The sequence below is a fragment of the Calidris pugnax genome, unplaced genomic scaffold (genome assembly GCF_001431845.1).
Source record: "Calidris pugnax isolate Ruff unplaced genomic scaffold, ASM143184v1 scaffold341, whole genome shotgun sequence".
In the NCBI taxonomy this organism is placed as follows: Eukaryota; Metazoa; Chordata; class Aves; order Charadriiformes; family Scolopacidae; genus Calidris; species Calidris pugnax.
Window position 1 is genome coordinate 601,887 of NW_015091149.1, and position 12,531 is coordinate 614,417.

At 58.8% G+C, this 12,531-nt stretch overlaps 4 protein-coding genes across 5 annotated transcripts in view; 3 read left to right on the forward strand and 1 right to left on the reverse strand.

Annotated features, from left to right (window-relative positions):
• The first annotated feature begins 779 nt into the window (after positions 1 to 779).
• On the forward strand, positions 780 to 5,179 carry RAB5C (RAB5C, member RAS oncogene family). Its single transcript, XM_014959186.1, has 5 exons — positions 780 to 1,013; positions 2,164 to 2,315; positions 2,592 to 2,714; positions 3,390 to 3,483; positions 4,107 to 5,179. The coding sequence occupies exons 1-5, from the start codon at positions 848 to 850 to the stop codon at positions 4,220 to 4,222; spliced, it is 651 nt and encodes a 216-aa protein (XP_014814672.1). The 5' UTR covers positions 780 to 847; the 3' UTR covers positions 4,223 to 5,179.
• Positions 5,180 to 7,045: 1,866 nt separating this feature from the next.
• Positions 7,046 to 7,973, reverse strand: LOC106898094 (heat shock protein 30-like). Its single transcript, XM_014959179.1, has one exon. The coding sequence runs from the start codon at positions 7,739 to 7,741 to the stop codon at positions 7,181 to 7,183; it is 561 nt and encodes a 186-aa protein (XP_014814665.1). The 5' UTR covers positions 7,742 to 7,973; the 3' UTR covers positions 7,046 to 7,180.
• Positions 7,974 to 8,953: 980 nt separating this feature from the next.
• On the forward strand, positions 8,954 to 11,472 carry LOC106898093 (heat shock protein 30C-like). Of its 2 annotated transcripts, XM_014959178.1 has the most exons (2): positions 8,954 to 9,552; positions 11,133 to 11,472. In XM_014959178.1, the coding sequence occupies exons 1-2, from the start codon at positions 9,170 to 9,172 to the stop codon at positions 11,356 to 11,358; spliced, it is 609 nt and encodes a 202-aa protein (XP_014814664.1). In that variant the 5' UTR covers positions 8,954 to 9,169; the 3' UTR covers positions 11,359 to 11,472. The 2 variants fall into 2 exon arrangements, with proteins under 2 accessions (XP_014814664.1, XP_014814663.1); XM_014959177.1 differs by lacking the exon at positions 8,954 to 9,552 and having other exon boundaries at positions 10,540 to 11,472.
• A 988-nt stretch (positions 11,473 to 12,460) lies between these two features.
• The window catches only part of KAT2A (K(lysine) acetyltransferase 2A), an 8,275-nt gene continuing 8,204 nt past the window's right edge, over positions 12,461 to 12,531 (forward strand). Inside the window, exon 1 of the mRNA XM_014959073.1 lies at positions 12,461 to 12,467. Coding sequence (XP_014814559.1) covers positions 12,461 to 12,467 — 7 coding nt within the window. The remainder of the gene's footprint in view (positions 12,468 to 12,531) is intronic.

Consider the following 12,531-nt stretch of genomic DNA (forward strand, 5'->3'; position numbering starts at 1 on the left):
GCTTGCTTGTGAAAAATGTGGCTGGTGGCCTGGAATAATGTGGGATAAGGGGAATAAGGCAGCTGGGATGGGGTGTGGGAAGCATTTGGTGGTGCCTCTTGTGTTTGGACTGAGCTGTGGAGCCCCTTGTTGGGTGGGAGGAGCTGCTGGGGGTCTCTGCATAGATTGGGGCTGCTGTGGGTGCCCCCCCAGTGCTGGCTGTGTGTGTAGCAGTACAAGGGCCCTTTGTCCAGGTGCCTTGTGACCTGAGGGACCGACACGGAACCGCTTCCCGTAAGGGCTTACGTGTGGCACTTGCACATCTCTGTACAGCCTTGATAGTCCCGAGCTGCTGCCTTGTGAACTCTGGGAGGAGGAAGGAGCTAAAGGTCAACCTCAGTTACCTCCATGAACTGTGGAATTGTTGTTTTAACAGACGAAGAAGCTCTAATAACACCAGTTGGGGTGCTGGCTGTTCTTTCCCTGCCTCACCCTAGCGAGGTGTGTGCAATGTCCACGCATAGTGGGAGTGCTGGAGGGCCCACTGGTGGGGAGGAAGGCTTGTGTCATCATTACCCTTTCTCTGGGGGGGCTCAGGAGACTCAAAATCTTGCTGAAGGAGCTGGTGATGGACAGAACCTGCCTGATGTGCTGTGGTGGATGTAGGGGATAACTTTCCACCGTGGGAAGGAGTCACCACCTGCTTGTGCTGATGGTGGCTGCAGATCAAACCCACCCTCCAGAACTGGTACGGCTGGTCCAGGAGCCTGTCACTAACTCTCACCTCCTCTTCCAGTTGCAACCTGCCTCCAGGTGGATCCCGGTGCAGAACCTACAGCATCCTTAACTCTCCTGCACTTAGGCCACCATGGCAGGTCGAGGTGGAGCTGCTCGACCGAATGGACCAGCTGCTGGAAACAAAATTTGCCAGTTTAAACTTGTCCTTTTGGGAGAGTCAGCGGTGGGGAAGTCCAGCCTCGTCCTGCGCTTCGTGAAGGGGCAGTTCCATGAGTACCAGGAGAGCACCATTGGAGGTGAGTGCCAACTCCTTGGAGGTGAGTGCCAACTCCTTGGAGGTGAGTGCCAACTCCTTGGAGGTGAGTGCCAACTCCTTGGAGGTGAGTGCCAACTCCAGAGGCCCGTGGCTGGAAGATGCCACCTCGCTTACGCAGTCTGGGGGTAATGGAAGCAATAATGGTGATTTCAGGCTGGTCTGGGGTTCTTGCTATAACTAGCCAAGCAGCTACTGCCTTGCCTCTTGGATTACCACTTGTTTGTTGGTGTGAAGATCAGTGCAGCAGAGGATGATGCTATGGCAACCGTGCGCGCTGCCTCCAAGGCGTTGTCACTTCCAGTGCTTGAATTCCTCCTTCTAATTAGAACTGAGGCCTTCAGCTTGGTTTATAGCCCTTAATTATCTTTTCAGACCAGGACCTGGGATTTTGGGGTTGTTTCTAGCCCGATACTGTTAACTACTTCCACGGCTCTTTCAGATCTAGTAGTTCTTTAGCTTGAAGTCATTAGTGTGGTGTCACCAATCAAAGGTCAGTTGGCACCCGGGTCTCTGGGCAGCAGTGTGAGGTGTGTACTGAGGAAAAAAAGCTTGATTTGTCCCCATAGTAACCTGTGTGGGGAGCTAGTAGAGCTCTAATTACCGCTGATGGGCAAGTGGGGCCTAATTTTGTGCTGTGGAGGGCTGTGTGGGCTCTGCTGTTCTGCTTGAGGGTGTACCTGAGGCTGGTTGCCTTTATCCCAGGTGTAATGTGTGGGTTTTGTACCTGCTGGAACAAGAAAATAACCAGTTGCTGAACTGGGGAGTGCAGTGTAACGGGGCTGAGTTCAGCGTGTTGGCACTGGGGTGCTCCCCCCCCCCCAAAGCTGATCCCGGTGACGCAGGGAGAGGAGACCACTTGGGCAAGGGACTGGCTGCTCTGGTGGCCATCTGCTGCCTGGGCTCTCATGGCCACCTTCCTGCTGGCCAAGTGCTGTGGCTCTTGGGTTCCTGTGTGCAAGGAGCTGGATGGCACAGTGGAGCTGGGACTCCCCCAGCAAGTAGCACCATGCCAGCCTCTGTCAGGGGCTTCTGCTGGCCCCCAGACAAAAGCAGGACTGTCTGGAGCTCCTGGCACTTGCTGCAGGGGCTGTGTGGCCAGAGGGAAGGCAAACACACACCTTCTCTTCCAGCTGCCTTCCTGACACAGACGGTCTGCCTGGATGACACAACGGTGAAGTTTGAAATCTGGGATACAGCGGGCCAGGAGCGGTACCACAGCCTGGCCCCCATGTATTACCGGGGGGCCCAGGCAGCCATCGTTGTCTACGACATCACCAACACAGTGAGTACCCTGGGGACCCAGGGTCTTTGAGGTCGGGGGGGGTGGCTGCTGCTTCCCCTCGGTGCCCTGGGAGAGCTGAGGAGCAGAATCTCCTGAAAACTGTTAAGTTTCTTCCTGGCTCCTGCACGAGGCTGGCTGGGCTGATAAAGGATCCTGCTCCAAAGTGCTGCAGAGGCAGAACGCTGCTTACAGGAAAAAGACTTGCTCTAATCATATCTTCAGTGGGGATTAATAAGGGGCTGCCCTTCCTGACTGCTGCCTCCTGTTTGCTTCCAGGACACATTTGTACGAGCCAAGAACTGGGTGAAAGAGTTGCAGAGGCAGGCTAGCCCCAATATTGTAATTGCACTAGCAGGAAACAAGGCAGACCTTGCTACCAAGAGAGCTGTGGACTTCCAGGTGAGTGGGAATCCAGAGCAGTTTGTACCTGAGTGGGTCCGAAAGCAGCTTTTTTGGCTTTGGGGAGGGTGGTTCTGTGAGGGGGGAGTGGAAGTCAAGGTTTCTGCTGCCGAGGACCCTGGGATGCCTCGTGGAGGGAATTGCCTTTCCCATGGTCTCCTTCCATAGCACTTGTAGCTCTCGTTGGTGGTAATTATGATGAATGTGGGGAAATAAGGCCCACAGAACACAAGCTTCTGTCTCTGGTCTTGTCTGGGGCTGCTTTCAGCAGCATCCAAAACAGCACCTTCTAGATATAGTACATGTCAAGGATCATTCCCAGCTTGTTCTCTGCTTTTGCAGCTCTTGCCTCATCTCAGGCAGGCTGTGGAGGAGGTGCCCTTATCTCAGAGCTCTGCCCAGGGTTGCTGGTGCCACACTGACAGCGTGCACTGCTCTCCCAGCCCACCAAAGTGCATGGTGGTGTGCTGCTGGGGACACACTGTGTCTACTGGGACACCAGCCCTGCAGCGCTGGCAGGGGTCACGTCCCCAGGCATGGACAGGGGGAAATGTCTGGTCTGGGGTGGGACAGGGTGTTTTTGGTGTTTAGTTGTCCAGGGAGTGAAGCATTTGCAGGCTGCTGGGCCCTCCCTTTGGCAGGGTGCTCTCACTGCTCTGATGTCCTCGTTTGTAGGATGCACAAACGTACGCAGATGACAACAGCTTGCTGTTCATGGAGACGTCGGCGAAGACAGCGATGAATGTGAATGAAATCTTCATGGCAATAGGTAACAGCCTGTGTGGAGAGGGGGTGGCTGGAGTCACTCTGGGCACCAGCAGCCCCCTGGGAACCCTGGGAGCTCCCATCAGTGTCTGTGACCAGTTTGCTGTGGTTCTGTGAACGGTCACTCCCTGGGGGTATTGGCTTTTTCCTTTTGCCTGTTCCCTCTCCCTTTATCTGGGGGGGTGGGTGAGGAAGGAGCAGGATTGATGACAGATGGGACTAGAAGTGGGGGGGTTTGCTGTACTGGTGCTGCCAGTGCTACCCAGTCCTGGGCCCCCAAAGAGGGGAGAGCTTGTCTGGAGCAGGACCGTGCTGGGGAGGAGATCATAGAATCATAGAATCGTCTAGGTTGGAAGAGACCCTTGGGATCATCGAGTCCAACCATCTCCCCTACTCTACAAAGTCCTCCCCTACACCATGTCCCTCAGCACTGCATCTAAACGGCCCTTAAACACAGCCAGGGATGGGGACTCCACCCCCTCCCTGGGCAGCCTGTTCCAATGCCCGACCACTCTTTGGGTGAAAAATTCTTTCCTAATGTTCAATCTAAACTTACCCTGTTGGAGCTTGAAGATGTTGGAGATTGTCCTCTGTGGTGGAGCCCACTGACATCGTCTCTCTTTCTAGCCAAGAAACTGCCAAAAAATGAACCGCAGAACGCTCCCGGTGGCGCAGGGAGGAATCGGGTGGTGGACCTTCAGGAGAGCAGTCAGCCCAGCAGGAGCCAGTGCTGCAGCAATTGAGCAGCAGCAGCTCCGGCCCGACGGAGCCCTGGAAGGAGGTGACTGGAACCCACGCTAACAATCGCACTTACCGTAGAGCGGCTGCGCCGGCGGCCGCTGTGATTTCTCCATCCCTTTCTGATCATAGGCTGGAGGGAGTTCTTCCACCTGGCACCTTTCTGTACAAATACTAATTCAATTCTAAGTCTTAAGTCACTTTTTTAATATATGAACTTCTGCTCTTCCCTCTCGCTGGTGGTGGTGGATGCGCAGCCCGGTGCCTGCCCGGCAGCTCCTCCTCCCCGGGGGGCAGCGCCCGGGTCCCACCTTCTGTAGTTCACTATTGGAAACAAAGGGATACTGAGACCAGGCAACCTTGTTTAAAACGACCCGTGTGTAAAAGCTAAAGGCTAATAATACCAGTACAAAATGGCTAGGACAACCACTAAACTGTAGCATTAGAGTGACAAACTCTTGGCTCTTCAGCCACTTATTGACCAAATCACTTAACGAGTATTCTGGGGTGGGGCAGAGGGAAGCAAAAACTGGTTTCTTCTGTATTTTGTATTGTATGTTTCTTCATGTAACCAATCAGTATCTTGTCAATATAGTACATACAACGAGCTGCCTGTTGTCTTTATTTGTGTTGGACTCTAGCATGCCAACTCTTCTCTCTTTTTTTTTTTTTTTTTAATCTATCTCCGGTTCTGTCGTAATGCACTAATCCTGTTGCAACTTTTTGCAAAGATCTTGTATAGAAATTTGTCCTTTTTTTTTTTTTTTTGATGGTTGTGATGCCACTAATGTTGTTAACCCTACTCTGGTGTGAATACACATGGTTTACTGATGTACAGAGGTGGGGTGGGGGAAACCTCGGATGGCTTGTCCGTGGAAACAATATGTATTGCAAAAAGCCTGTAATTCCACACAGTGTGAAGGGAGGTATTAAAACGGCTTCTGTTGCCAGACTCTAACTGATGTTGGCTGCTGCCTAGTGCCTAATGCAATGTCTCATGCACACTGGTGTTTAAGAGGAACTGTCAACTTAGTCTTCATCACAAACTCCAGTTTTGTGTGATTAAAAAAAAAAAAAATAATAATTTTTATAAACCTATCACAATCAACAATGTTCATGTTTCTTAATCAGCTCGAGCCAGAAGGGGAGCAAAACAGAGCACAGCAGTTGTGCTGGAGGCAGCTTGTGGGGTGTGTGACGACCAGCTCTTCATAGGGGTGTGTTTCTGCCTCAGCCAGGAGGAACTGGGGGGGGGCTGCCCCCAGACCCCTGCCCCATCTGGGCTCCCTCCAGGGGCAGGAGATCCCCATGGTCTGGCTGCAGGGGCTGGGTGAGCTGTCATGGCACACGAAGTTTGAGGTAAATAGTGGGTGTTTTGAATTGTCTAATAGCTCTAGGGAAAGTGTCTGCAGCTCAAGGTGGGGGGAGCAGCGTGAAAAGGGGTCAGGCTTTTAGGAAGGGTGTGCTCTGGTGTGAATGACCAGGAGGTGGGTGGGGAAGGTGCTGCTCTCCTGGAATTTCATCCTCACTCCTGGAGTCGGTGTGGAAAAGGGCAGCTCCTCACAGCTCTGGTGCTGTGCCTGCCGGGGGGGGGCTGGAGATGGGGGTGTGTGTGAACCCCCTGCCTCCCCCCCCAGCTGGAGCTCAGCCACGGTGTCACCAGGCTGGTGACACCCAGCTCTGCTGGGTACCTGCCAATAAAGATGTCTGTGTGAACAGCCTTGGCTTGTGTGGGCTTCATCCTCTGCCTGAGGCCTTGGTCTCTTTAACTCCTGCTGGATTTCCTTAAAATCCTTGAAGCAAGAAGGGTCTGGGGTGAGTTCCTGCTCCCTGGAGTCCTGGCTGCCTGCAGTGTGTGGACTCCAAGTGGCCTCAAACAGGCTTCACTCACCTGCCTGAGGAGTTCAGGACTCTGCAGGACATCCAAGGTCTTGTCACCTCTACTGTGGCTTGGCCCCAAGCTGTGTGTTTCCCAGGTGGTGAGAGATGGACCTCTTGGAGAGGAACAGTCTTGTGCCCACAGCACGAGGTGCTGTTGCCATCTGCTGGCTTCTGGTACTTGGTTCCTGGTTGACAGGGCTTCATTTCTGGGTCTCCTGTGAGGAGGAGGAGACCTTTGGTGCCCCAAGGACTGTCCTGCTGCTGCCTTTGCCCCTCAGCTGTGAGGACTTGGCGTTGGGGCTGAGGACCAGCTGCCTGGCGTGTGGCAGAGATCCCTGGAGCAGAACCTCCTTGCTGCTGGCACCGTCCTGCCGTGGGGAAGGGCAGGCTGAGCTCAGAGCAGCTTTGGCACAAACAGGTAGGTGTGCCAGCTGCCTGCCCGGGCCTGAGCCTGGGTGTTCATGGTGCTACACCTGGAGATGGGCTTCACCCTCCCTGCTCCTGGCAGCCCAGAGTGGGCTCCACCAGCCCCTTCTCCAGGTGCTTGGGGGAAAGTGTGGCTACAGCGGGGGCACCCTATGCCCAGCCAGCCCCTCTGGAATGGTCCTCTTCCCATTCCCTGGCACCGGCCAGGGCACGAGGGGCTGTGGAGCTGCTGACAGCAGCGTGAGGAGGGGGTGAAGGCAGCCTGCCTGCTCCCAGGAGAGCTGCCTCTGCCCTGGTACAGGTGAGTGGGGCTGCCCCTGCCTACTTGGGGGCTTCCTGCATCCCACCCAACCACAGTAGCAATGTCCCAAGGATCCCTCCCCTCCCTCTGGGGGCCTGGTTCTCTGCTGCCCTGGGGCACCAAGAGAGGTTCTTCCCTCCCTGTGCATCCAGCCCAGCCTTCCCTTCAATCAACACCAAGAGAACGCAAGCGAGATCTATGCAAAAGTATTTTTATTGGATACAAAACCATTCCAGTATATTGAAAAACAAAAAAATGACATCATTGCTGATGGAGCTTGTCTGGGCTACATCCCGAGACGTGCTGCTGTCTGCTCCGGTCCTGCCGCAGGTCTTCGGTTTCCTTCCCGTTGCACTCAGGCTTTCTTGGTGGCTGCGTCCTCGGGGGCTGCAGAGCTGACCTGGATGGGCACGTTCCTCTCGGGGGCGGCCGGCAGGGCCAGCCGGGGGGCTTCGATGCGCAGCTGCCCCTCCTTGGACAGGGAGCACGTCAGAGCCTCGGCGTCCACCTCCTCGGGCACGTCCCACTCCCTCTTCAGCACCTCGTACTTGTAGGAGAAGGAGCCCTTGTCATCCACGTTCTGCGTCTCCTTCTGCCCCACCAGCACCACCTTCCTGCCCACCACCTTCACCGACAGCTGCTCGGGAGTGAAGTTCTTCACGTCCTGGCAGATGGAGAAGCCTTCTCCGGAGCTTTGGGTCAGGGCCGCGCTGGTGTTCGGGGCTTGCTCCATGGCGGTGGCTCCTTGGCTGGTCAGGAGCTGCTCGAAGCTGCTCATGAACTCCCGAGCTTTCTCCATCTCCTGCTGCAGCTCGGTGAAGATGGTCTCTGCGTGAGGCCAGAGGGTCCTCACCGTGCCCAGACGGGTGGCCAGGGAGCTGGAGGCGAAGGGTGCGAGGTGCATCCGGCAAAGCATCTTTGCTGCTGCTGCTGCTGCTGCTGCTGCTGCTGCTGCTGCTCTTTTCTCTCCGTTCTCTACTCGGAGCGATCTGTCCCGCTGCTGCCGCCCGTGGCTTTTATTCCCCTTCCCGGGAGGAGTGGCTTCGTCCCGAACATCACGTCATCCCCGGGAGAAGAGTTCAGCTCTTTCCAGCCCGTTCCAGCGCATTCTTATTACTCACCCGTGAGGCGAGGCGCCGCTGACGTCGCACCCAACATACCTTCACCCTTAGTCCTGCAGCTCTGCTCCCCTGGCTTATAATTAGCAGCATCACCTCAGCCCCCGAGCGGGATGCCTGAGCCGCCTCTGCCAAAAATCTGTGGCCTTTCTACTTCCCAGGCAGTGCACAGGGCTGGGCTCCTCTCCTCCCTGCCTTCCCCCCCGCCCTGGCTCCCCCGTGTCCCGTCCCCCCACACCTGCAAGGCAGGAGAGCCCCTCTGCCCCCCCCACCCCATTTGCAGGACCCTCAGCTGCCCGGGGAGGGGGGGTGTCCTCCAGATGAGACCAAAAACCACCCCAGGGGGTGCCAAAGGGGGCTGGGACAGGACGGCAGGCGGCCCCTAGGGCTGGGGGGGGGACTAGAAAGTGCGAGAGGCGTCTGGCAGCGGGTGACACAGAGCACGTTGCTTTAGGGCTGGGACTGTCAGGACAAGGGGTGATGGTTTTAAACTGGAAGAGGGGAGATTTAGGTTCGATATTAGGAAGAAATTCTGTGCTGGGAGGGTGGGGAGGCGCTGGAAGAGGTTGCCCAGAGAAGCTGTGGCTGCCCCATCCCTGGAGGGTGGATGGGGCAGGGTGGGATCCCAGCCAGGCTGGATGGGGCTTGGAGCAACCTGGGCTGGTGGGAGGTGTCCCTGCCCAGGGCAGGGGGGTTGGAACTCGATGATCTTTAGGATCCCTTCCAACTTTTGCTATTCCATGTCCCCGTGGTGGCCAAAGTGACACGTTTCTGGCACAGCGTAACCTGCGCCCTGCCGAGCCCCCAGTGTGGGGGGCTGCGGGGAGGGCTTTGGTCACCCCCCCCCCGGCTGGGTGTCCTGTGGGTGCTGCTGCATCACGGTGGCTCTGCAGAAACCTGAGCTCCCGGCGGTGACTGCAGGTCCCTATTTGCGGCGTGTGACTCGGCCCCGAAAGCAGGCGCTGCTATTTTGGCTGGGGGATAATCAGCTTCTCAAAAATAGGCGATGGCTCCAGGAGGGTTGCGTGGGGAGAGAGCGTTCTGGAAGGGGCACACCCCTGGGCAGGGGAGGATAAAACCCGAACTGCTCCCCGGATCCAGCCCAGCACAGCTCCAACCCCTGCACCCAGCGGAGCCGCAGAAGCACCGGGAGCACACGCACACACCGGGAGCACACACCGGGAGCACACGCACACACCGGGAGCACACTCCAGGAGCACACAGAGATGCTTTGCCGCCTGCACTTCATGCCTCCCACCTCCAGCTCCCTATTCCCGTGGCTGGGACCCGTCCGCACCCTCTGGCCACATCCAGGCACCCTCTTCGCCGAGCTGGAGCGAGAGCTGAGGCTGGAGATGGAGAGGGCACGGGAGTTCATGAGCAGCTTCGAGCAGTTCCTCACCAGTGGGAGCAGCTCCAGCCGGATGGGGATCACCTCCGAGAGAGCCCCGAGCACCAGCGCGGCCCTGACCCAAAGCTCCGGGGAAGGTTTCTCCGTCTGCCAGGACGTGAAGGACTTCACTCCCGAGCAGCTGTCGGTGAAGGTGGTGGGCAGGAAGGTGGTGTTGGTGGGGCAGAAGGAGACGCAGAGCACGGACGACAAGGGCTCCTTCTCAACATACCTTCACCCTTAGTCCTGCAGCTCTGCTCCCCTGGCTTATAATTAGCAGCATCACCTCAGCCCCCGAGCGGGATGCCTGAGCCGCCTCTGCCAAAAATCTGTGGCCTTTCTACTTCCCAGGCAGTGCACAGGGCTGGGCTCCTCTCCTCCCTGCCTTCCCCCCCGCCCTGGCTCCCCCGTGTCCCGTCCCCCCACACCTGCAAGGCAGGAGAGCCCCTCTGCCCCCCCCACCCCATTTGCAGGACCCTCAGCTGCCCGGGGAGGGGGGGTGTCCTCCAGATGAGACCAAAAACCACCCCAGGGGGTGCCAAAGGGGGCTGGGACAGGACGGCAGGCGGCCCCTAGGGCTGGGGGGGGGACTAGAAAGTGCGAGAGGCGTCTGGCAGCGGGTGACACAGAGCACGTTGCTTTAGGGCTGGGACTGTCAGGACAAGGGGTGATGGTTTTAAACTGGAAGAGGGGAGATTTAGGTTCGATATTAGGAAGAAATTCTGTGCTGGGAGGGTGGGGAGGCGCTGGAAGAGGTTGCCCAGAGAAGCTGTGGCTGCCCCATCCCTGGAGGGTGGATGGGGCAGGGTGGGATCCCAGCCAGGCTGGATGGGGCTTGGAGCAACCTGGGCTGGTGGGAGGTGTCCCTGCCCAGGGCAGGGGGGTTGGAACTCGATGATCTTTAGGATCCCTTCCAACTTTTGCTATTCCATGTCCCCGTGGTGGCCAAAGTGACACGTTTCTGGCACAGCGTAACCTGCGCCCTGCCGAGCCCCCAGTGTGGGGGGCTGCGGGGAGGGCTTTGGTCACCCCCCCCCCGGCTGGGTGTCCTGTGGGTGCTGCTGCATCACGGTGGCTCTGCAGAAACCTGAGCTCCCGGCGGTGACTGCAGGTCCCTATTTGCGGCGTGTGACTCGGCCCCGAAAGCAGGCGCTGCTATTTTGGCTGGGGGATAATCAGCTTCTCAAAAATAGGCGATGGCTCCAGGAGGGTTGCGTGGGGAGAGAGCGTTCTGGAAGGGGCACACCCCTGGGCAGGGGAGGATAAAACCCGAACTGCTCCCCGGATCCAGCCCAGCACAGCTCCAACCCCTGCACCCAGCGGAGCCGCAGAAGCACCGGGAGCACACGCACACACCGGGAGCACACACCGGGAGCACACGCACACACCGGGAGCACACTCCAGGAGCACACAGAGATGCTTTGCCGCCTGCACTTCATGCCTCCCACCTCCAGCTCCCTATTCCCGTGGCTGGGACCCGTCCGCACCCTCTGGCCACATCCAGGCACCCTCTTCGCCGAGCTGGAGCGAGAGCTGAGGCTGGAGATGGAGAGGGCACGGGAGTTCATGAGCAGCTTCGAGCAGTTCCTCACCAGTGGGAGCAGCTCCAGCCGGATGGGGATCACCTCCGAGAGAGCCCCGAGCACCAGCGCGGCCCTGACCCAAAGCTCCGGGGAAGGTTTCTCCGTCTGCCAGGACGTGAAGGACTTCACTCCCGAGCAGCTGTCGGTGAAGGTGGTGGGCAGGAAGGTGGTGTTGGTGGGGCAGAAGGAGACGCAGAGCACGGACGACAAGGGCTCCTTCTCCTACAAGTATGAAGTGCTGAAGAGGGAGTGGGACGTGCCCGAGGAGGTGGACGCCGAGGCTCTGACGTGCTCCCTGTCCAAGGAGGGGCAGCTGCGCATCGAAGCCCCCCGGCTGGCCCTGCCGGCCGCCCCTGAGAGGAACGTGCCCATCCAGATGGGGCCGGCGGTGGAGCAGCCCGCAGCCAGCAACGACGACGGAGCCGAGCGGGCCAAGGCGTGACGGGGAGCGGCGGCGGGGCTGGGCTGAGCCCGGCTGTCGGGGCAGCTGCTTGGCCGCAGAGCCAGAGCCAGAATTCACCAGGGTTTGCGTGACAGCCCGGTGTGAGGAGGGGGTCTCTACCCAAAACATGTAGCTTTTTTTGATATTTAATAAATATTCCTGACTTTTATTGACGTGGTTTCTGCGGTTGCTGGTCTGGCCTGGCCCTGGGCTTTGCCATTCTCCTGGCTGTGCCCACGCAGCAGGTGGTGTGTCCCTGCTGGCATCTCCTTGGCCCCCTCTCCCCAGCCCTGCCGTGGCCGAGGAGGTTGTTCGAAGGGCTCCAGCTCACGCAGGGGGCTGAGCATCCCCGGGGGGACCCCGAGCATCCCTGGGGGGGACCCCAAGCAGCCCCATAGGGGACCCTGGGCATCCCTGGGGGGGACCCGAGCATCCCCGGGGGGAACCCTGAGCATCCCCATGGGGGACCCCGATCATCCCTGGGGGGGACCCCGAGCATCCCCATGGGGGACCCTGAGCATCACCATGGGGGACCCCGAGCATCCCCATGGGAGACCTTTGAGCACCAGCCACATCCTCGGGATGATGCTGGAACACTCCCCTGCGGTAGCCACTGGGCTACCAGCCCTGCGATGCCGGGCCAGCACCCCCCGTACCGTGCCAGCCTCCCCCCTACCGTCCCGTCCCCCCCCCTCCGCCTCCCTCCATTGCTGGCACCTTCGAGGCGCAGCCCGCTCTCTCTCCGCCCGGCCTGCCGCCAGGACACGCCCCCAGCAGCCCAAATGGGCGTGGCCTTCCATAAATAGACATACAGGGGGCGTATCCCTACTGGGGGTGGGCGGGCACAACGCCCAGGGGGCGGGGTCACGCTCCATATTAGGCGGGGCTCGGCGCCGTGGCCACGCCCCCTCAACTCACTGTAAACACGCGGAGGGGGGCGTGGCCTCGCTCCATATTTGGCCGAAGGGGGGCGTGGCCGCATTCCATATTTGGAGGCGGCTGCGCGGCGCGTCCGGAAAGAGCCGAACGCCGCCGAACCGAGCCCGGTACCGGTTACCGGAGGCGAAGGGAGGGGCGAGGGGGGGGACTCCGCCGCGGAGCGATGGCCGGTACCCCGGGAGGGGGTGTCAGGGCGGTGGGTCCCCATCGGGGCCCGACTCTTTTTGGCCGGTT